General features: G+C 40.3%; 1 protein-coding gene across 2 annotated transcripts in view; it reads left to right on the top strand.

Moving 5' to 3' along the window:
• LOC122648535 (preprotein translocase subunit SCY2, chloroplastic) overlaps positions 1-11,225 on the top strand; it is a 71,856-nt gene extending 60,631 nt beyond the window's left edge. Inside the window, exons 11-14 of one of the 2 annotated variants that reach the window (XM_043841745.1) lie at positions 8,596-8,719; positions 9,317-9,423; positions 10,623-10,749; positions 10,931-11,225. In XM_043841745.1, the coding sequence (XP_043697680.1) occupies positions 8,596-8,719; positions 9,317-9,423; positions 10,623-10,712 (321 nt within the window). In that variant the 3' untranslated portion in view covers positions 10,713-10,749; positions 10,931-11,225. Of the gene's footprint in view, positions 1-8,595; positions 8,720-9,316; positions 9,424-10,622; positions 10,750-10,925 lie in introns of both variants that reach the window. The other variant, XM_043841746.1, reaches the window with a different exon arrangement.
• The last annotated feature ends 11,980 nt before the right edge of the window (positions 11,226-23,205 follow it).

The following is a 23,205-nucleotide window of genomic DNA, read 5'->3' as shown; positions in this document are numbered from 1 at the left end:
CACCTTCCATGCTAGACGAGGAGGCAGTTCCCTCCAATGGGTGACAACGGTGGTAGAGCACAAAGAACGAGAAAAAACTTCTAGGGTTTTGTGCTCTGATACCAAGTTCAGAATCAGAGAATGAGAATGATGTGACTTGTCATTAATGACAGAGGTCCACTTTATTTATAATGAGAATTACAACCTAAGGGCAAAATACTAAAGAGAGAAAAAATAATAACAGCCTAAAGTAACCTAAGACAAGCGATAATATTCCAATCCCATGGTTCTCCACAGATAACAATTTCAGGTCAATCAGACCTGTTGATCTACTCCTTACTTCAAATCACCCAATCCTCCTCCTGCTTATTCGAAGGATCCTACTGCCATTGTTGCCTATGAAGAATGGATGCGTGAAAATTTCACTCAAGATTTCGTTGTAGAATAGTATAGAACCTGCTATTGCCGCCAACATCATGTTTCGTACTACTACTAAGAGGGTTTGGGATGGTTTGAAAGAAAGCTTTTCTCAAGAGAAGAATATTTCCTGAACCTATGAGCTATATTAAAATGTTCAAATTCAAGAAAGGAGAAAAGTCTTTGAATGAGTACATCAGCAGCTACAAAGGGTATTATTGAAGAGCTTAAGATCCATCAACCTCAAATTCAAGAAAGGAGAAAAGTCTTTGAATGAGTACATCAGCAGCTACAAAGGGTATTATTGAAGAGCTTAAGATCCATCAACCTCTTACTACTGATATGTAACAATTGAAAACTTCAACGAGCTGAGATCCATGTTGTAAAATTTTTGGCAGGCCTCCATCTTAACTATCAGTCAGTTAAAAGTAAACTCCTCACAGGTGAAAAAATACCTTCATTGAATCAAAACATGGTTGTTATATCACCAAAAGTTGATCCCATGCTCCTCGAGAAGGATCAACGTTTGTTGCTAGCAGAGGACGAGGGTCCTCATCTGGTAGAGTTTGTAACCAATGGAGATGCCATGGTTGTGGGCCAAGTGGTCGTGGTTCAGGTGGATAGCTAACTGATAGAACTTCTCGATAGTGTTCCTTCTATGGAAAGCCCAATCATATTGTTAACACATGTTGGGATAAGCATGGTCGACAAACTGGGCAAATGAGTTGGTCAACATAGGTATGACTGACAATTCTCTTGAGAGAATGAACACTATTGATCACACAAGCATCTGCACCTAGGGCATCTTCCTCCGTTTCTGTGCCTCATGATGATTATAATCAAATACTAAAGCATCTACAACAACTTGAGTCGTCTACTTCCACTTCCACTTCCACTGCCACCTTAGCACACAGGTAATTCAACCTTCCTTACCACTACTCCATGGATTATTGATTGTGGGGAATCTTCCCACATGATTGATAAGTCAGACTTGTTTTCTTCCTTGTCTCCAATTCCAGCTTCTTCCCCTATTATCCTTGCTGATGGATCCTCCACTCATGTGACGGGTCATGGAACGGTTTCTCCTACCAATTCCATGCACTGTCATCAACTCTTCATGTTCAGAAGCTACCCTTAAGTCTATTAGTTGTTAGCCGCCTTACAAAATTATTGTGATTTTCAGGACCTTCAGACATAGTTGTCATGGCGTCTAGGCGACCCTGGGCCTTGGAGAGGGTCCAAAATCAAGGCGACACCAATTAGCCGGCCAAGGCGCCCAAGTCGACCAAGGCACCTGGACGCCTTGACAACTATGCCTTTAGACAATGAGGACGATTGGTGGCGGGCTTGAGTAGTCTGGCTTATATTATCTAGATGGTACTGGACCGTCGACTGCTGCTACATCTACTAGTGGACCCTCCGCTTCAGTAGCATCATCGTCGGGGACATTTATCCTTGTCTAAACTTTAGTTGATGGTTCCAAGTTGCAAGTCTGTCTCCCGTGTAGGAGTCAGCCTTTATTTTCTTGATTCATTATGATATTGGGGGTCCATGTCAGATCCGTAATGGATTAGTATTTTCTTACTTTGTTACTTTCGTGGAATTTCACTTGACATGGTAAGTTTTTTTTCCACAACTTCTATCATGAAATAAAAACTTGGTTTGATGCTTCCATTAAAATTGTTCGGCCTGATAATGCTCTTGAATAGTTAGCGGGAAATTTCTAAATTTTGTAGCTTATGGTATGATTCATCAAACTAGTTGTTCATATACCCCACAACAAAATGGGGTAGTCGAACACCAAAACAGACACGATTTGGAAATTGCTCGCTATCTTATGATTCACATACATGTCTGTAAAATTTATTGGTGTGTTGTTGTTCTTACTGCTTGTTACTTAATCAACAAGATGCCCTCCTAGGTTTTGGATAATCAATCTCCTATCTCAATTTTATACCCTCATGCTTCCCTGTTTATTGTACCACCACAGGTATTTGGTTGTGTATGTTTTGTTCATATTTTACAACCCCACATTGATAAATTATCACCCCGGGCAGTTAAATGTATTTTACTTGCTTATTCTAGGACTCAAAAAGGATACAAATGCTATAAACCTGTTTCTCATCAGCAGTTTGTTAGTGCTGACGTTGCTTTCTTTAAGTACGTATTAATTCTATGTCAGCACCATCCTCTGTCACTGCTGATCATATCACAACAATTCCTGCTCTTGTTCCTTTTGATGATGCTCCTGATGTTCCATTACCACCACCGAAACCACTGCAAGTATTATCAGCGGATTAAGAAAACCATGCCTTCCACATCTGCTCCAGCTCGTGCTAAGCCCACCATCCAGTCTAATCCTGATCCTGAGGCTCCTACTGACTTACCAAATGCGCTTTCCAAGTACTTGCTCTTCTACTAAAAAAATCCTGACTGGTTATCCTTTAGAGTATTATGTGTCTGTGTCTCATCTTCCATCTCCTCTCTATAGCTTTGTTATTTCAATGTCTACTAACTCTATCCCTCAAAATCATCATGAACTTTTATCTCATCCTTAGTTGAAGGTGGCTATGGAAACGGAAATGGATGCTCTGTTGTCTCAACGGACATGGTCTCTGGTGAATCTGCCTCCAGGTAAAGATCTAGTGCGATGTTGATGGGCTACACCATAAAATACAATCCCAATTTGTTGAACATCTCAAGGCTTGGTTGATAGCAAAGGGGTTATACTCAGACATTTGATGTAGATTGTTTTGAAACTTTTTCTCTTGTTGCTCGTCTAAATTCTTTGTATGTACTCATATCTTTGGCTGTGAATCATAGTTGTCACGGCGGTTAGACGACCTAAGGCATTGGAGAGGGTAAAATATCAAGTCGGCACCAAGTAGGCGACCAAGGCACCCACCTAGGCAACCAAGGCACCCAAGTCAACCAAAGCGTCTGGATGCCTAGGCGACGCCTTGACAACTATGCTGTGAATTTAGACTGACCCTTGTATCAAATGGATACAAAAAATGCTTTTCTCTATAGTGATTTACAGGCAAAGGTTTATATGGAGCAACCTCCTGGGTATGTTGCTTAGGGGGAGAATTCAATCAAAGTATGCAAGCTTTACAAGGCCATCTATAGGTTAAAACATTCACGTAGAGCATGGTTTGATAAATTCTTCTCTATTGTTACTTGTTGTGGGTTTTCTCAGTGCAATTTTGATCACTCTATGTTTGTTCGGCATCAATGCTCAAAGGTGGTGATACTTTTCTATGTTGATGATATTATTATATCTGGAGATGATGTTTCCAAAATTGCAGAAGTGAAGACATATTTACATCAGCATTTTCAAATGATGGATTTGGGTCTTCTCAAATATTTTCTTGGCATTGAGGTTCTACAAAGTAGGAAAGGAATTAGTCTATCACAGAGGAAATATGTTTTAGATTTGCTAAATGAACTTGGGATGCTTGCCTCCAAACCTGTTGATACTCCTATGGATCCACATCAGAAGCTTGAGATGATTGATGGTGAAGATTTTGAAGATAAACACAAATGTAGGAGACTTATTGGAAAGCTTATTTATCTTATTGTAACTCGACTGGACATTTCGTTTGCCATTGGTGTGATTAGTCAATTTATGCAATCACCAAAGAAGGCTCATTGAAAGGCATCATGTCGTATCTTAAGGTATCTGAAGGGGGCTCCAGAAAAAGGTCTTAGATTTCGTCCTCATCAGATTGTTGATCTGGTAGGATTCTCTAATGGTGACTGCGCTGGTTTTGATGGTGATAGAAGATCTACCACATTTGTTGGTGGCAATTTGGTGATCTGGCATAGCAAGTAACAGACAACTGTGAGTAGGTCTAGTGTTGAGGCTGAGTATCAAGCTATGGCTCATACTGTAGCTGAATTGTTGTGTTTGAGGTTGTTGCTCCAGGAGCTAGGTTTTCCTGTCACTTCACATATGAAAATGTTTTGATAATCAAACTACTATCTACATTTCCAATAATCCGGTGTTTCATGAGCAAGGTTTAATATTTCGCGATATCTCGGTATCTCGGGCCTACCGAGATATCCGAGATACCCGAAATATCGCGAAATATGACTGAAATATTGCATTTTTTTTGTAATATTTCGGGGGTCCATCTCGGGGGGTATTTGGCCATATCTAGGCCTGAAACTTCATGGACAGCCTTATTTAAGCTTAATAAACACATTTAAACCATAAAATTGTAAAAATGTGAATTCAAATTGGTGTTTTGGGCTTGCACCCTTGATTGACATACAGTCGCCGACCCTAATGTATAAATAGTTAAATACACATAGATTAGGCAATTAATATTTAATAATAGTATTTAACTTCATCACATATCAAGTTAAAGCCAATACACATTGATGAGTACCATGATTCTCATAAACTCCATAATATTCAATAACTCGCTTAAAGCCTTAAAGGCAATACACTAAGTGTCAAAGTTAGTAAGTCACAAGACTCGCAACTCGCAAGTCACAACTCACAAGTTCATAGATCAATGAAATCACAACTTAAGTTACAAATTACAAGTGCTAAACTGCTAATAGTAGTTGTTGTGCCTCCTTGGATCAATCCCACTCATGCCTCGCTGGAGTCGACGTCCATTGCTCTCTGTTTGAAGGACATATGTGGACCACGGTATAGAATCGGAGAAGAAACGAGTGTAGTCATCCACAAGTGTCACGTAAATGGAATCATCAACATACTGTAGGTAACCTATCCTAGGATATAAACTAGGGTTACCAATCGATCCAGTCCGTGAAGAAGATGATCCACTGTGATATGATGTTGGCGCCGGCGCAAGAGGCGATGGCATTGGCTGCATGTATGGCTGGTGAGGTTGGTAGCTAGGTCCGCTAGGGTATGGAAAGATGTTATCTACAAAAGATGATCCAGTATGTCCCTGGGACTAGGACTGGTAGTCATAGTCCCCTACCCCACTAAACTGCCCATATGATGATGATCCATATCCATATCCACCGTAAGGTTGTGATGCACCATAATCCGATGCCAATGGAGTGGTATGTGCGTCAAAAGATGGGGCACGCCAATGTTCAGTCGATCCTCCCTCCCTATCACCCATACTCAAACCACCAACAGAGCTAAATAGGTTATCAATGTCCATGTGATCAGGTTGCAACTGTGTTTGTCGACCCCTACGCTTCCTGTTGTATGTATGTAGGGGGCCTCTCGAGGGTGGGGGTGCGGGGGCACGTGCTTCGTGGTCCGTATCTTGTGTGGCATGATCAAACTGTGTCTCTCCAGTGAATCGGAGTGGCTCTACAGGTGCCGTATCCTGGGCCTCCTGGCCTACCCCATAACGCTCTCGCATGCCGTCAAATTCTTCACCAGCATCACCACCACCAGCATTACCACCACCAGCATCACCATCACCACCACCAGCATCACCATCATCATCATTTGAGGACTTAGACCAGTCTTCATCATCAGCAACATTGCCACCAGTGAGCTGGAATGGTATGGGTGAGGCTTCCCTTGCATGTATCTGACCCTCGTCAGCCATATACTCGTCCACATCAATACCAATCTTAGAAGCTATCATGGGGTCGGGCCTACCTCCCTCCTCATCCAACACTGGCTCACCTCTATCCCTCACCCAATCCACAATAGGGTTCTCACCGTGAGGCTATAGATCGGCCTCCGGTGTCTAACATATATTAATATCATCACCATCCAACAAAATTTGTACATAGTCTTTTCAAAAAACTAGTTTTAGAGGAATAGAATTTACCTTAAATAGTGGAAAAAGGCTTGAATGATGAGCTTAGATGACCCTCCGATGAGTTTACCGGCAAAAATCCGACAACAATGTGTTTGAACAATGGCTAGAGTGTTGGATGAGAGCTTGGAAGAGTGGAAGAATAGGCAAAAGACTGAAATTCCTTAGCAAATGCAGCTCTCGGTCGAAATATGGACCAAAATCTGCGAAATATTGTATTAAAGCCCCCCTTCACGTGACACTTTAAGCCAAAATACCATATTTCGTCGATATCTCGTGAGATATCGAGATATCGTCGATATCTCGTGGTATTTTTTCATTTCGACCTGATTTCGCATCTCGGTAAGCTCGAGATATATGAAATTAAGCGATATTTCGGCGAAATATCGCGAGATTTTGAACCATGTTAATGAGAGGACCAAACACATTGAAGTTGGCTGTCATTTTGTGAGGAATGCTGTCTTGAACAAGCTGATTGTTATTCCTTTTGTTTCTTCTGCCGATCAACTTGGTGATGTTTTTACCAAACCTTTGTTTGGTCCAGCTTTCTGAAAAGTTTGTTTCAACCTAGGCATGGGTGATTTGTATGCTCCAGCTTGAGAGGGAGTATTAAAGGTTGCATGTGTGGGGTACAAGTAGATGTCTACCACAATAGGGGGAGTGTCACTAATCACTATTGTGGATAAGTGCTAGTGGTTAGATTTGGTTTGTTGTTTCCTAGTTAGTTTTGTCTTCTTACTCTTATTGTCTAGGATCCTCATCTTTTATAGTATTGTATCGTATCTAGGATACTTTCTAAGTTGTAATAGCTACTTTAATTGGTTATAAATACAAACACTGGACGACTGCAGAAACATATCGATTGCTAGTCTCTTTAGAAGTCTCTCCCTTCTTCTCTTCCATTTTCTCTCTCATGGTTGCTGGCTTCTAAGTCTGATATTGTAACAATAATCAATCAAGAAAGGCTTGAGATCTGTCAAGATCTATCAAAAAAAGCAATACGGCCTGGGTCTAAAAGTATACATGAAGAATCTTTCCATAACCTGAGCTTGGAGAAGGAAGAGATAAGAGGGTCCTATGGAGAATGTGGTCAAAAATCCATAATAGAGTTCGAGCACAACAAATCTAATTGATTATCTTCATGCATAAGGATAATAGATTGCCTAATAGAAAATATTTCAAAATCAGCACAAAACTACCCTTGGCTGACATAATAACTTCTCTACGAAATGCCGACATGAATAAAAAAAAGAACAGTTCAATAGCATCTACTAATATCACTGAAAACATTGTTAAAATACTTCTATGAGAAGGTTTTATCTAAAACATGAGGAAACACAGCGAAAACAACAAATATTTCTTGGTTTCCACCCCACAACATAGAAGGAATAGGAAGGGGCCGTATAGAACTATTTTAAAACGTATCAGCCAACCTGGACGACTTCACTCCAGGCACTAGCCCTGGCTTCAGCATCCCCCTCCTTTTGATTAAGGTAATGACTTCAGGCATGGCCAGTTCCCATAGTGTGACAGGTGGTGTGTACAAGGTCTGGGCAAGCTTTTTGGTTTCCCTTCCGGTTTAGTAGGTTTTTAAATTATTCGAGATAAGGATTTTTATTTTTCCCTTCAATTCAAGAACCAGTGGACTTGCCCCAAAAATTTTTATGGTAATTAATTTGAACTAGCCAACACACTGTCAGAGCCTTCATAGGGCAAGTTCCACTCTTGCCAAACAGTATCTCACTGATCTAATGGGTAGAAAGTTCTTTCGTATAGATTATCTCACTGATGTAATGGGTAGAAAATTTCTTTCTTATAGATTAGAAAGTATTAAAGTGTAGACAAAAATTGTTTGGATTTATGACGGTCTGTAACATGCAAGTTTAAATTTCAGTTTCAGGAACCCATTTAAGAACAATTTCCAAAGTTCTTTATTTGGATTATGGGCTATAAAGATATTTATGCACTGGTCAAGAAGAGGGGATTGGAAGTCTTGTGGAAGGAAGAAAGAGAAAAGTTGATGACAAAAATATAAGAGTGAAGGCCACTAGCCAAGGAGATAAATGAGAACAGATGGACTAGAAGAAATACAGGACAGTAAACGGGTGGTATTGGGAAAATAGATGAAATGAACAAATGAGCCATATTTGTTTAATGTATGCAATTGGCAACACATATTTGCGCCGCCCGGGTGGAGGGTAGGATCCTTAAACTTTCAAATTTCCACGCTGAAACTATAATATTTGAGAATAATGTTCAGTGAGAATTCGTTTTCTGTCAAGTGCAACTTTCTGTTGACATGGCTTATTTGGAAAAAGTTTTACTTTTATAATGTTCTAAACTCTATCAGACAAGTCAACTTCTATATGTAGGAAATAGTTCCTTAAGTTGTTGCTAACATATCATTTCTTCTATGTATAAAACTCCTATGCAGGCCAACTTGCCAAAGGAGATTGCTGATTACTTGAATAAAATGGGTGCTAGAATACCAAACATCAAGCCTGGGAAAGCCACAATAGAGCATCTGACTAAGATTCAAGCATCGACACGTTTTTGGGGTACAGTTTAGTTTCAAATCCTTTTGTTTTTATACGTGCGCTTGCGCCTTTATATTAGTAAGGGGCGCATCCGTGAGGCCTCATAATTGGCTAGGACTCCAAGGACAGATTTTCTCTTCCCCAAGAATAGAGTATTTTAAGTTTTTAAAGGGTCTTGTGTTAAGCAAAGCAGCACTAGGTTGGTGGCAAATCAACCTGTAGTTTCTTCTCTGGCTTCTGCCTTCCCGAGCTGTCCCTGCGATCCAGGGTGTTTTCTGAAAGTTCCTCCATATGACGCAACTTTGCTCAAAGCCACTGGGTTCCGTACCCATCCAATTCGGGACCGCTCCTCCTTTACATTAATTTTGGTATCAGGGATACATTTTCCTCTATTACTTCTTTTGTTGCAAAAAGAATAATGAAAAAAAAAAAAAAAAGAGCACACACAGTGCACGAGGCTCTCACCACTGCATGGTCTGGGGAGGGGGTCATAATGTACGCAGCCTTTCCCTTGCTTTCGCAGAGAGGCTGTTTCCGGTCCTTTTGTTGAAAATTATTTCTTATTTTAATGCTAGTCAAATTAACCTGTTATTCTCTCTTGTTTGGAAAATAATGCAGGTGGCCTATTGTTAAGTATTTTGGCAACCACATCAACCCTGCTTGATCATTATTTACGCCGTATCAATCAGGGATTTGCTATAGGGTTCACATCTGTCCTAATTATTGTAAGCCCTTTACTAACTTCACTTTTTACTATTACGCCTGTTAGATAATAAAATTGAAATTCTCTTCTTAGATGCATTACTTTGACCATCACTTCAGCTAGTTCAGCACTTTTTTGAGTTCTGCTTTCTGTACTCATCACATTTTAATTTTCCGTTCAAGCCATCTATGCCATACATATTTATGTTTTCACCACTAGATTATTCCAAAACAGCAGTGGTTATCAGAGAATCTCTAGCACACTTGTAGTGGAAAAAATAATCTGAAACAAATTATTAAACCTTATATATATATTTATATTTTTTGTATCTGGCTCTGTAAAGATTCATCAATTTCAATTGCATGGAAGAAAGTTAAATTTCATCTGGATGGAGCCATGCCCACCACCCTCCCCTAATAAGTGAGTGTAGTCTTGTTTCTTTGAGATTTGAAGTTGTCCATGTTCATGTAACCTTCTCAGTTTCTAATATCTGGCTGATTTGCGAACATTGGAGAGAGAAATTTTTCTTTTTGTTTGCCATTTCAAATCGGCAACTAAATTCAATACCATGGATAATTTGCTTTGTAGGAACATTTTCAGGTTGCACCCTGGGATTTCAAAACAATGGAAAGCCCAAATGAGAGATCAATAGAGGAAAAATCAGGATTCACATAGCTCACATGTTTACTGACTCTGTTCTGGTTGTACTTGATTAGTGCTTCACCATATTCAGAGATACCTGTGGTCCTGTGGCAGGGCTTATAGAGTTCTAAAACTCAAGCGTTGACAGAGTAGAATAAATAACTGTGCAAGTTCTCATGTCAATATTTTGGGATTCTGCTTTATGGGGCCAGGCAAAGACAGCAGGCTTTGAGCTCCAAGACTAAAATTTGTGCTGTTCAGGACTTCAGGTGCAGCACCTATTTCCTTAAGATGGGGAAAGAATGGTTGTGGTGTATTGGAGATGGAACAGGCAGTGAGTCATTTCATCAAAATAAAACTGTTACCGTTTGAAAGAGATTGCAAGTTGGCAACATCTCTTGCAACAGCTCCATTTTGACGTGTTTCTAATAAAATTCTTTTGTAATATTTTTTCTTTGCATAGTGGTTTGATCTTACCCTCATGCTCTTTTCTTCCCCTCTCTTGGTTGCATGCTATTTTGAATTGATTTGTACTCTTTAAACTGGAATTCTGAACTGACAGGAGTATTATTCTTTCAGGTGGGTTCAATAATTGAACTGAGAAGATCCTATCAAGCGTATAATGTAATGCCAACCTTGAGCAAAGCTTTACAAAGATTCGGTGTCTAGCATCTGATCGCTGCCAGCTCATGCTTACCACTTTGAGGTAACAATTGAATTACCTTTTTACTTCATGGACTGTTCGAACCTCTCTCTGTTAATGTGAGGAGCTTTTGGGTTCTGGTTACTCACTTGAAACTGAGTATCCATTTCCATTTATTCTTTCAGGATTTTCTTTTATCCTATATATCACTACAATTGAGTCCTCGGATTTTTTTTTAGGAGAGAAAAAGTGCTTCGAATCATTGTTATAGAGCAGCATGTCGGTCATTCTACAAATTATCAATGGTGCAGTTGGATCTTGGTTATCATTAATCACAACGAAGGAGCTGGGAGGAATCCAATAAAACTAAAATCTCATTTCCAAATCAAGTCTCGAAATCGAAGGAGCAGCTGCTATAGTAACAAAAGACCTTGAGTTAAATGTAGTGTATTTATCTTCTGGTGAACCTCAAGCGATGATCAATGCTGTTGCCATTCATTTCTCCAATGCAATGGTGCTTTCAACCACCTAAATTTTTGGATCCAGCTTATGTATATATCTATTTGGATTTTTTTTTGGTTATAATTTCAATTTTTTAGTTCCCTTTTTCTAGGCTCTGATTGGTTGCAAGGGAAATTGAAAAGAAAGGAAGTGATTTTCAAGTAAATATGTGGACATAATTAAAGATATGTATGATGTGGTGACTAGTGTAGAACTGGGGGGAGGGGGTCAAAGTTGTGAATTCTCAATTATAAATGGGTTACATCAAAGATCAGCCTTAAAGCTCATTATTTGTTTACACGTATCATGAATGATCTAACCAAAGACATCAATATGAGGTTCCTTAGTGTGATTTTGTTGATATTGTTTTGGTGGATGAGACAAAAGCAAGAGTTAAATTCAAGTCGGAGTTCAGGGAATTAACCTTGGAATCAAAAGGTTTTAAGAAAAGTATAACAAAGATGGAATATATGGTGTGTAACTAGGACAAATGAGGTGGTGAAAATTGAGGAATTGGAGATTTCGCAAAGCGATTATTTTGGGTGTTTGAGTTCCACATAAATAAAGGTTATATAGAGGATGACATTTCACAAAGAATTAAAATAAATTGTCACAACTCCTCTGCCTCCGTGCATGTTCGGCTCTCCTCTTCGCCTTTGTGCGTGCTATTCTCTTTTGTTGGTTTCCTTCTGTTGTGTTTATTTTCGGCATTATGGATGGAAATATTGCTAGGCCACCACGGCCCCCTCCTGCTCCACCCATATCTGATGCTTAGAATTTCACATTTCATTTTGCATCCAGGAATCTATCTGGGTACCCAACTGCTATTGTAACTCCTCACCCCTCATCTCTGTCTCCTAATACAAACCACCGTAATCTACTTCCACCTCCCTTTCCTAATACCCAATAGCTTCCATCATCTTCTACTGACCCACCAATATTACTTTCCTTCTTTACGGCCCAACAGTTTGCATCATCCTTTGCCACTACTCATCATATCCTAACACCATAGTCTCTTTGGACCAACCTTCGTCGTTGGAGGACGAAGACGATGAAGACTCTCTATCCCTAGATGGTGACATCAAAGCTCGCTTCACGGCTAATGGAGAGTTTTGCCTGGTATGTCAAATGGTAGTTTGCAAGCTTTACCGACGTCAAGCCGCTTCTAAAGCTCTTTTGAATGTCTGGAATGCAAGGTTCCCTATCATTGCTATCCCGTTACATAGAAATAGGTATTTGCTCCAATTTTGATACACTGGATATCACCAATGTCCTTGAGGAGGAGCCTTGGTCCTTGTGGGGTAACTTAATGATTTTGGAAAATTTGAATGCTAAGGAGGATTGGGATTTCCATTATACTGAATTTTCGATCCAAATTCATGAGGTGTCAATGGAGCTATTCATGTTGGAGGTTGCTTCTCAATTTGTCGCCAAGTTACGCCACCCGCCATAAGTCACCCTCTTCCAAGGAGTATAATTTGGAACACGAGTTCAGTACATACAAACCCAGGTACATATCAATATTCTTAAGCCTCTGAGTCACTCCATTACTATTAAAAGGAGATCTGAGAATAAGACGACCGTTTTGGTGAAGTATGGAAGATTACCAATTTTTTGCTATTACTGTGGGATGTTTGATCATGAAGTTAAAAGATGTGTGGCTTTATATGATGCGGAGACAAATTACAGTGCTCATCATGGTTGCCTTCCCGGACTTTCCAACTTTTAGGTTCGGTTCACAATCACGGGCTCCTACACTTGATGTCAGGCACGTTAATGGCATGTCTTCTATGCTGATTCACTTGCCCATCGACAAAATGTCCCTAGAAGGTCAGCAGAATGCTCCGGGTACCTTCTAATCCTGGTATGTCTCTAGTTTGTTCAGCTTAAGCTCTAGGAGTCCGGCAATAATTTATCGGTGCTGGGAATGATGCAGTGGCGGTTACTAGGGCCCCACAATCTTGTTTGATTCCAGGGACAGGTGGCACAACATTTCCAAATACCAATAACCTCATTATCCCACCCCAAGTATCGTCCCCACTTCCCATTATTACCACTCATAACCGTCAATCACTTCCCTCCTCCAATCAATCTCAAACCAATCCTAACCGCCAACCACTTCCCTCTTCTAACCAACCTTAATATCTCACATATCCTTCAAAATAGCCCTATCATACACCATCCTGACCTGTCCAATCTTCTAATGGCTTTACTTCCCCACCTTTCGGTTGTGTCTCTTAACCAACACTTCCAATTTGATAACCACCTACATCCAAACCACGTTACCTCCTTTCCCTCCTCAAACCAACCACCCTAGCCGTTGAACCCACACCTAAACCCATGGACCCGATCCACCTATCCATCAATCCATTTGAAGTGGCTTCACAAGGCCAGCTGTCATCTGTCAGGGACACTTCGGAATATGTTGCCCCTCGTGTTACAGATGAAACAAGGCCAGCTGTCATCTGTCAGGGACACTTCGGAATATGTTGCCCCTCGTGTTACAAATGAAACCCTGAAATCTAATCCTTTTAAGGAGAAGCAAAAGAGACCCCAAATTGAACCTAAAGAGCATGAACAGAATACCTTTATTGGTTCGACATCACAAACTAAGGAGCATTTTTTACAGTTAAAACCCGTGGAAGCTGGGGAAGAGCAGCTCCACGAGAGCTCATGAAAATAATAAATTGGAATTGTCGGGGTTTGGGGAGACCCCTGAAAATTCGATCTTTGTTACATCTCTCCTGTATAGAGTAACCGGGAATTATTTTTTTATTGAAACAAAATGTGTGAAGAGTAGGATTGAACGTATATGGAGATAGCTTGGTATGAATGCTTGCTTTTCCGTGGACTCTATAGGGGCGGCTAGTAGATTGGCTTTGTTCTGGATGAATAACATCAAAGTAAACATCTAGTTCTTGGACCAACATGTGATTGACTCAAAGGTGACACTGGAGAATGGCTTTAATTGTTTCATGACATCAATGTATGGGAACCTAGTGAGAACTCAGTGACAGTTTGTTTGGGATAGGATTGCTCAACTAGGGAGTGGTAAAAGCATTGATCGGATCTGCTATGGTGATGTTAACTCCTTTCTTGCCTGGCATGAGAAGGAGGGTGGCAATCGACCGACTTCGAGGGACATTGAACAATTTCGAGAGATGATCCAAACCTGTGAATTAGAAGATGCTGGAACCCATGGACCAAATTTTACCTAGATTAATAAGCGAAAGGGCCCCTACAACATTAGGATTAAGCTGGACAGGGCTTTATCCAACGATTCATGGAGGACATCATTCTCAGATGCTGCGGTTTATGTTCGACCAACGATTAATTCAGATCACATTCTTCTTGTCATTGATATAGATGGAGGGCGTTTCAAGGGACAGTGGTTGTTCAAGTTTGAGTCGGCATGGTTTCGTTACGCAAACTGTAAGCAGATTGCTCTTACTGCTTGGTCCTCCTCTACTGCTATAGATAGTCTTCCCCTTGTGTATTATAAAATACAAAGGATTAAACCTACCTTTAGGAAGTGGAATAAGGAAGTTTTTGGCCATATCCAAACCAATATTAAAGACTTGCAGCAGCAGCTGACTATCTTGCAGGAAGGTCCAGTCTCAACACTTAACCAATAAAAGGAGAGTGAGCTATCTGCATTGCTTAATGAAGAACTAGAGAGGGAGGAAGAGTTATGGAGGTAAAAGTCGTTGGTTAGTTGGCTTCAACAGGGAGACCGAAATACTTGATTTTTCCATATGACTATGGTTCAACGACGTAGCCATAACAGAATTCTCAAACTAAAGAATCCTAATGGGACCTCGACTCAAGAGGAAGCTGATGTGTACAAGGTTATGATCGAGTATTACAAAGAGATTTTTCAAATAGAAGAATTAGATCATACGGCTCTTCAATTGGTGATGGCCATTATCCAACCGCAGGTAACATCCGATATGAATTCTATGCTATGTGCAATTCCTACTATTGAGGAGATGAAAACGGCCTTCTGTGCTATGGCTCCTTTGAAGGCCCCTGGACCCGACGGCTTGCCCCCAACTTTTTTTCAAAAATACTGGGATTTTACCCACTCTGATCTGTACTCCTTTGTTTGTAATTTTTTTCACCACTGGAGTAATGTCTGTTGAATGTAATGAAACTTTACTATGCTTGATCCCTAAGGTTTCTAACCCTATTAGTGCAGATCAATACAGACCTATTAGTTTGTGTACTGTTGTTGTGAACGTTATCACTAAGATAATGACTACCAGATTAAAGGATGTGTTGGACCTTTTGGTGTCGCCTACACAATCTACTTTTGTATCTTGGTGCTCTATGTCATATAATATTCTTATGACGCATGAGTTGTTCAACTACATCGACCATAAGAAGAAGGGCAAGCAGAAATACCTAGCCTTAAAGCTAGACATGAAGAAGGCATACAACGATGCTACTTCACAAGTTCGGGTTCTGCAACCAGTGGGTTCGTATGGTGTTAGGATGTCTTCAATGCGTCACCTACAAGCTTGTGGTCAATGGTGCGGTGAGAAGTAAAGTTGTACCATCAAGGGGAATTCGTCAGGGTGACCCCCTCTCACCAGCACTATTTATCCTCTGTTCTCAAGCTCTTAGTACAATGATTTCAAAACCTGAGAGTATGGGCCTTATTAAAGGAGTTAGGGTAAGGAGTCATACTGAACCAGTGACACACCTCCTCTTTGCAGATGTTGTCTGCTTTTCTCTGAAATGAAGTTGTAAGAAGGTTATAATTTAGAAGATTATTTTGAAGTGTATTGCAAGGCGAGTGGGCAAGAAATCAATTATAAGAAGTCCTCACTTTCTTTCAGCCAAATGTGGAGGGACGTTTTAAGCAATGGTTCTCGCGCATTCTCAAAATTACTTATGGGAAAGGCCCTACTAAATATCTTGGTTTACCTACGGAGTGTGGTATTTCCAAAGCTACCCTCTTCCAAGAGCTATCTTATAAGGTGGGGAGGCATTTTTCAGGATGGAAGAGTCGACTTCTCTCTCATGCAATAAAGGAGATCATGCTTAAGTCGGTGGCTTTCTCAATAAGGAATTACACTTGCTCTCATTTTAAGCTTCCTGCTTCGCATCATTCATGTATCCGAAAAGAGGCGGCTAACTTCATTTGGCGTGATGGGTCAGATAAGAGAAAAATACATTGGATTTCCTGGTGCCGTCTATGTAGGTCAAAGGAGTGTATCTCTGCACATCTTTCTGCTGGCCAATGAAGGAGAGGGAGAAGATAAAAGAAAGGATCTCAAACATAATCAACTGGAATGTTGAGGGAGAGTTTTCGATTGGGCATAGAATTTTATGTCGTTGCCGTTGTTTCTGAGCAAAATCACCAATAAAGGGTGGGGAGAGAGAAGGATTTTTTTGGAGGTTAAGAAACGGAGATGCGCCGCTGTTAACGGATTTTTCTTTATTCCACTTTGTTGTTAATTGATGCAAGGCTACAATTCGGGCCGAGCTTCATCGTGTTAGGTCAACTTACCTGGTTCTGGTGTAAAGACAAAAGCTAAAAAGAGAAAAAGAATATTGCCAAGTTGTGTAGTGATACCCAGTTACATGAAAACAGGTATTTGTTCCAATTTCCATATACACTGGATATCACCAATGTCCTTGAGGAGGGCCCTTGATCCGTCGGGGGTAACTTAATGATTTTAAAAAAATGGAATACTGAGGAGGATTGGGATTTCCAATACCGAATTTTGGATCCAAATCCATGAGGTACCAATGGAGCTATTCACGCTGGAGTTTGCTTCTCAACTTGCCGCCAAGTTAGGCCACCCGCCATAAGTCACCATCTTTCAAGGATTACAATTTGGAACACGAGTTTGTTACATACGAACCCGGGTACGTATCAATATTCTTAAGCCTCTGCGTCACTCCATTGCTATTAAAAGGAGAGCTGGGAGTAAGACGACGGTTCTGCTGAAGTATGAAAGATTACCCATTTTTTGCTATTACTGTGGGATGTTTGATCATGAAGTGAAAAGATGTGTGGCTTTATATGATGCGAAAACAAATCACAGTGCTCATCATGGTTGCCTTCTCGGACTTTTCAACTTTTAGGTTCGGTTCACAACCACGGGCTCCTACACTTGATGCCAGGCACGTTGATGGCATGCCTTCTATGCTGATTCACTTGCCCATCGACAAGATGTCCCCAAAAGGCCAATAGAGTGCTCCATTGCCTTCTAATCCTGATATGTCTCTAGTTTATTCAACTCAATCTCTAGGAGCCCGGCAATAATTCGTCAGCGTTGGGAACAATGCAGTGGCGATTACTAGGGCCCCACAATCTTGCTTGATTCCAGGGACAGGTGGCACAACATTTCCAAATACCAATAACCCCATTATCCCACCCCAAGTATCGTCCCCACTTCCCATTATCACCACTCCTAACCGTCAATCACTTCTCTCCTTCGATCAATCTCAAACCAATCCTAACCGCCAACCACTTCCTTCTTCTAACCAACCTCAGTATACAAAATAGCCCTATCATTCACCATCCTGATGTGTCCAATCTTCTAATGGCTTTACTTTCCCACCTTTCGGCTGTGTCTCTTAACCAACATTCTCAATTTGATAACCACCTACATCCAAACCACGTTACCTCGTTTTCCTCCTCAAACCAACCACCCTAGCCGTTTAACCCACACCTAAACCCATGGACCTGATCCACCCATCCATCAACCCATCCGAAGTGGCTTTATAAGGCTAGCTGTCATCTGCCATGGACACATCGGAATTTGTTTCCCCTCGTGTTGTAGTTGAAACCCTGGAATTTAATCCTTCTAAGGAGAAGCAAAAGAGACCCCGAATTGAACCTGAAGAGCATGAACATAATACTTTTATTGGTTCGACATCACAAACTAAGGAGCGTTTTTTATAGTTAAAACCCGTGGAAGCTGGGAAGAGTAGATCCATGAGAGCTCGTGAAAATAATAAGTTGGAATTGTTGGGGTTTGGGGAGACCCCCAAAAATTCGATCTTTGTTACATCTCTACCGTACAGAGAAACCGAGAATTATTTTTTGATTGAAACAAAATGTGTGAAGAGTAGGATTGAACGTATACAGAGACGGCCTGGTATGAATGCTTTTTTTTCTGAGGACTCTATAGGGGTGGCTGGTGGATTGGATTTGTTCTGGATGAATAACATCAAAGTAGATGAACCATCCCCTTCCTCGAATCTGAAGACTGTGGACCAAGATGGAAGATCCTTCCAACAAACGGGTTGAGGAATACTAGTATCCATCCTCTCAAGAAGAAATAGAGGGTTTATCTTTATCCTCCATGAATCAATCTACAACGGATGATAAAATGGATGCTGCTGCTACTGATTCTCTTAGCAAGATTGAATGGAAAACAATTGATCAAGTTCCGAAAAGAAAGACAGATGCAAATGAGGATTCATGCATCTTCCATCTTGGTTCTCAACAGGATAGCAACAAGGTTTAGGAAGACAACAATGATTTTGATGATGTTGGTAATAACAAAAACGGATCCGCTTCTCAACAAATTACTACCGGAGAAATTTCTCTTGACGACGACCCAATGAAGAAAGGAGAGTATTTCGGTCCAAGTAACCTCCACCAGTGATCCAGAAAATGTGGACATTTTGAAAATAGTGCAACAAAGGGGTATGAAATTCCCTCGACCCTGATGGTGGCCATCGGATTTCGAGGGATTTTTAACACTCTCATTTCAGTAAGGGTTTTTTTTTGGGGTTAGAAAACTTGTATGAAAAACTCATGAGTACCTTCTTTTTATCCATAGCAATAACTTTTTGTAGAAAGGTGAAACCCTAGAAAATAGCAATAGATGATGGTACGAAAAAATTTGGCATCAGATAAAAAGTTCATTTTGAATTTTAAAGCCATTCTCTAGAATATATATGGATGGTTTCATCAAAACTGAAAGGTTTAAAGTAAGTACATGGTAGTTTTTTGTATGTAGGGGCTCAAAACAGAAACAAACACAAGTTGTTATTTTGTATGAAGTCTAGCTGTTATTTTAATTCCTCTTCATAGGTTTTCAATGACATGCTTCATGCCCCATGAGTATTGATCTAAAAAAAAAAAAGAATAACATCAAAGTAGACATCTTGTTCTCAGACAAACACGTGATTGACTCAAAGGTGACACTGGAGAATGACTTTAATTTTTTCATGACATTAGTCTATGGAAACCCAGTGAGAACTCAACGGTAGTTTGTTTGGGATAAGATTGTTCAATTGGGGAGTGGTAGAAGCACTGATTGGATCTGCTATGGTGATTTTAACTCCTTTCTTTCCTAGCATAAGAAGGAGGGTGGCAATCGATCGGTTTCGAGGGACATTGAACAATTTTGAGAGATGATCCAGACCTGTGAATTAGAACATGTTGGAGCCCATGGACCAAATTTTACCTGGAGTAATAAGTGAAAGGGCCCCTACAACATTAGGATTAAGCTGGACATGGCTTTATCAAACGATTTATGGAGGACATCATTCCCAGATGCTATGATTTTTGTTTGACCGGCGATTAATTCAGATCACACTCCTCTTGTCATTGATACGGATGGAGGGCATTTCAATGGACAGCGGTCGTTCAGGTTTGAGTCAGCATGGTTTCATCACACAAGCTGTAAGCAAATTGCTCTTACTGCTTGGTCCTCCTCTACTGCTATAGATAATCTTCCCCTTGTGTATTATAAAATGCAAAGAATTAAAATCTGTGAGTATGGGTCTTAGTTCACCAGCATTCTTTATCCTCTGTTCTCAAGCTCTTAGTGCAGTGATTTCAAAATCTGAGAGTATGGGCCTTATTAAAGGACTCCGGGTAAGGAATCATACTGAACCAGTGACACACTTCCTCTTTGCAGATGATTGTCTCCTTTTCTCTGAAATGAAGTTGCAGGAAGTTTATAATATTAAAGATTGTTTTGAAGTGTATTGCAAGGCGAATGGACATGCAATCAATTATAAGAAGTCTTCACTTTCTTTCAGCCTAAACATGGAGGGACGTTTTAAGCGATGATTCTCTCGCATTCTCAAAATTACTTATGAGAAAGGCCCTACTAAATATCTTGGTTTACCTATGGAGTTTGGTATTTCCAAGACTACCCTCTTGCAGGAGCTATCTGATAAGGTGGAAAGCGTTTTTCAGGATGGAAGAGTCGACTTCTCTCTTATGCAGGAAAGGAGATCATGCTTAAGTCGGTGGCTTTTTCACTGGAAAATTACATTTACTCTCATTTTAAGCTTCTTGTTTTACATCATTCGCGTATGCGAAAAGAGGCGGCTAACTTCTTTTGGGTGATGGGTCAGATGTAGGTCAAAGGAGAATGGTTGGCTAGGTTTAGGAATCCTAGTTTACATAACAAAGCATTACAGTCTAGGATGGCGTGGAGATTATGGCATGATCCAGATTCAATGTGGGGCAGATTTATGAAAGCTATATATTTTCCAAATAGAGATTTTCTTTCTGCTAAGCTAGGAGCACACCCATCTTGGGCGTGGAGGAGTTTATTGGAAGGCCGCAAACTGTTCAAGGAGGGTCTGATTTGGAAAATGGGTATGGGTGATAATATCCAAATCTAGACTGATAATTAGATCCCACATTTGCCAAACTTTCGACTGCAGTACCCACCAAAGGAGGAGTGTCCTCTCCAAGTAGTTGCTGAGGTAATTGATCCGGACAATAGGCGTTGGAAGGAGGATGTTCTTGCCAAGTACTTCCACCCTAGTGATAAAGCAGCCATAAGCAAAATCCAATTGAGTCTATTTCCTAGGAATGATAGCCGAATGTAGGGGGCAGAGAAGAATGGCCAGTATTCTGTCAAAAGTGCCTATCATTTGCTCTCTAACCAATGGTCAGAGCAAGAGGCAGCAAAACCCTCTACAACTATATATAATGAGTGGGATGTGGTTCCAAGTTCAGTCTCGAAAACCACTTGGAAGAGCAATACCTTACCAAATATAAAGACGCTGCTATGGAGGGCTTGTGTTGGCGGACTAGCATCAGCAGCAGCTTTGCATCAACGACATATACCAGTTGAAACCCAATGTCGTTGATGTGGCACATAGGAGGAAAAAATTGATCATATTCTGCTGCACTGTTCTTTCGCTCGTGCGGTGTTGTTTGGTTGTAATCTTATGGGTCTGATTAAGCCTGATCATGGTCTCGAGCTATTCCAGTTTCTACAAAGCTGGTCACATCTCTCTATGCGAGGAAAAAAGTTTTTTGAGGAGGTAACAATTAGGTATTGCTTTGTAATTTGGTCTCTTTGGTGTGCACGAAATGATCTGATTTTTGGCACACGGAATTGGAAGGCTGAGGAGGTGGTTCAGGCAGCAGAGCGAGCTTGTCATGAGTTCCTAGAGGCAAGAAACCATGTTGCACAACGGCAAGTAAATTTAGATGGTGAACCGGCTCGTGTGACATGGCTACCCCTCTCACTAGGGTATTTCAAACTGAATTGCAATGCTTCCTACGATCCCAGGAATAGTCGCAGCAGCCTCGGTTTTCTGCTACACAATCACTTGGGGAGAAGCACTCTAGCAGTTTCAAATCCAGTAAAGTTCGAAGAGATACTTGTAGGTGAAGCTCTGACGATACGTGAAGGCTTATTGGAGGTCATATCAGAAGGAGCCTACTTAGTCATTGTGGAGAGTGATGACCTTGAAGTTACTCTTATTTGCTGGATCCATCAAAGCAACCGGTGTTCGCTGTGCACTTCATTATTGCTGATATGTTTCAAGGACTATGAATTTAGTAGTAGATTGCCTTGCCAGGAAGGCCTTATCCATTTCGAAAAGGATTGTTTGGTCCAATTTTAATCCCTGTTTATCTAAAGATTATGTTTCAGAATTCAGGAGTGTTTTCTGATCTATGCAATAGAAGTCTTTCTACCAAAAAAAAAAACAAAGAATTAAAATATGATGGATGAAGTGGAGCGGTGCATTTGGATATTGTGTGATCAACGCATCTCTTTAAAACTTAAAGGAAAATTTTGTAAAATAGTCGTATGATCGGTTATGATGTATGGTGTGGAATGTCAAACAATTAAGAAGCATCATGTAGATACACTCGGATTAGGGAAATTAAGATGTTGAGATGGATGTGTGGTAAAACTATGAAGGATAAAGTAATGAATGATCATATTATAGCTTATTTGGGAGTAGCTCTGGTACAGATAAGCTACGAGAAAATCGTTTACAAGTGACATGACCATGTTCAACGAAGGCCTTTGGATGCTCCAATATAGATGAGTTATTTGATTCAGATTGAAGGAACTAAAATAGTCGGGTGCAGGCCTAAAATAGCTTTAGGTGAAGTGGTGAGAATTTTACATGCATAGCTTAGGCTTTGAATCAAGTATGATCTCAGTTAGAGCTGATTTGAGGGCAAGGATCGATGTAGCTGACCCCATTTAATTGAGACAAGGCCAAATTTTTTTTTTTTAAATGTTTTTGAAAATCTATTAGAAACTAACAAAGATTACAGAATTCAGAAGCTGCATCAGATATTACCCTCGCAGACTTGGTAGTTCTAGAGCTATTATATACATGAACTGGCCTAACTGCCCACCTTGTCACTTTACAAATACCTACATCCTAAGGCCATGTATGAAAATTCTCCTTTTTTTTAGCCATACCACCCATTTGAGCAGAATCAGTACATACTAGTATTTACTTGATGCCTTGTCCCATCGCTTCTTGTAATCCTTGTTCAATGGCTTTTCCTTCAACTTCATCTGCAAATTCTACACATCCATAATCAAATGGAAAAAACATAATTCTTAATTTCCCTTTGATAAGATTGAGGCCCAGTCGGCTTCATTTGTTTCCTTCTTAAAACTTCCATCTGTTACAATAAATGAACCTTATATTCTAGAATTCTAATGTTTGAGCCCACAAGGTGGTTTTTCACTTCAACAATTCTATATAGCTGAGTTGTTGTCAAGTGACATTTTCAAACCTGAAAAATAAAATAATCTTTACCCCAAA

Source organism: Telopea speciosissima, chromosome 1 (genome assembly GCF_018873765.1).
Source record: "Telopea speciosissima isolate NSW1024214 ecotype Mountain lineage chromosome 1, Tspe_v1, whole genome shotgun sequence".
Taxonomy (NCBI): Eukaryota; Viridiplantae; Streptophyta; class Magnoliopsida; order Proteales; family Proteaceae; genus Telopea; species Telopea speciosissima.
Note: the sequence above shows the minus strand (reverse complement) of the source record. Positions and strands in the feature narration are given on the sequence as shown.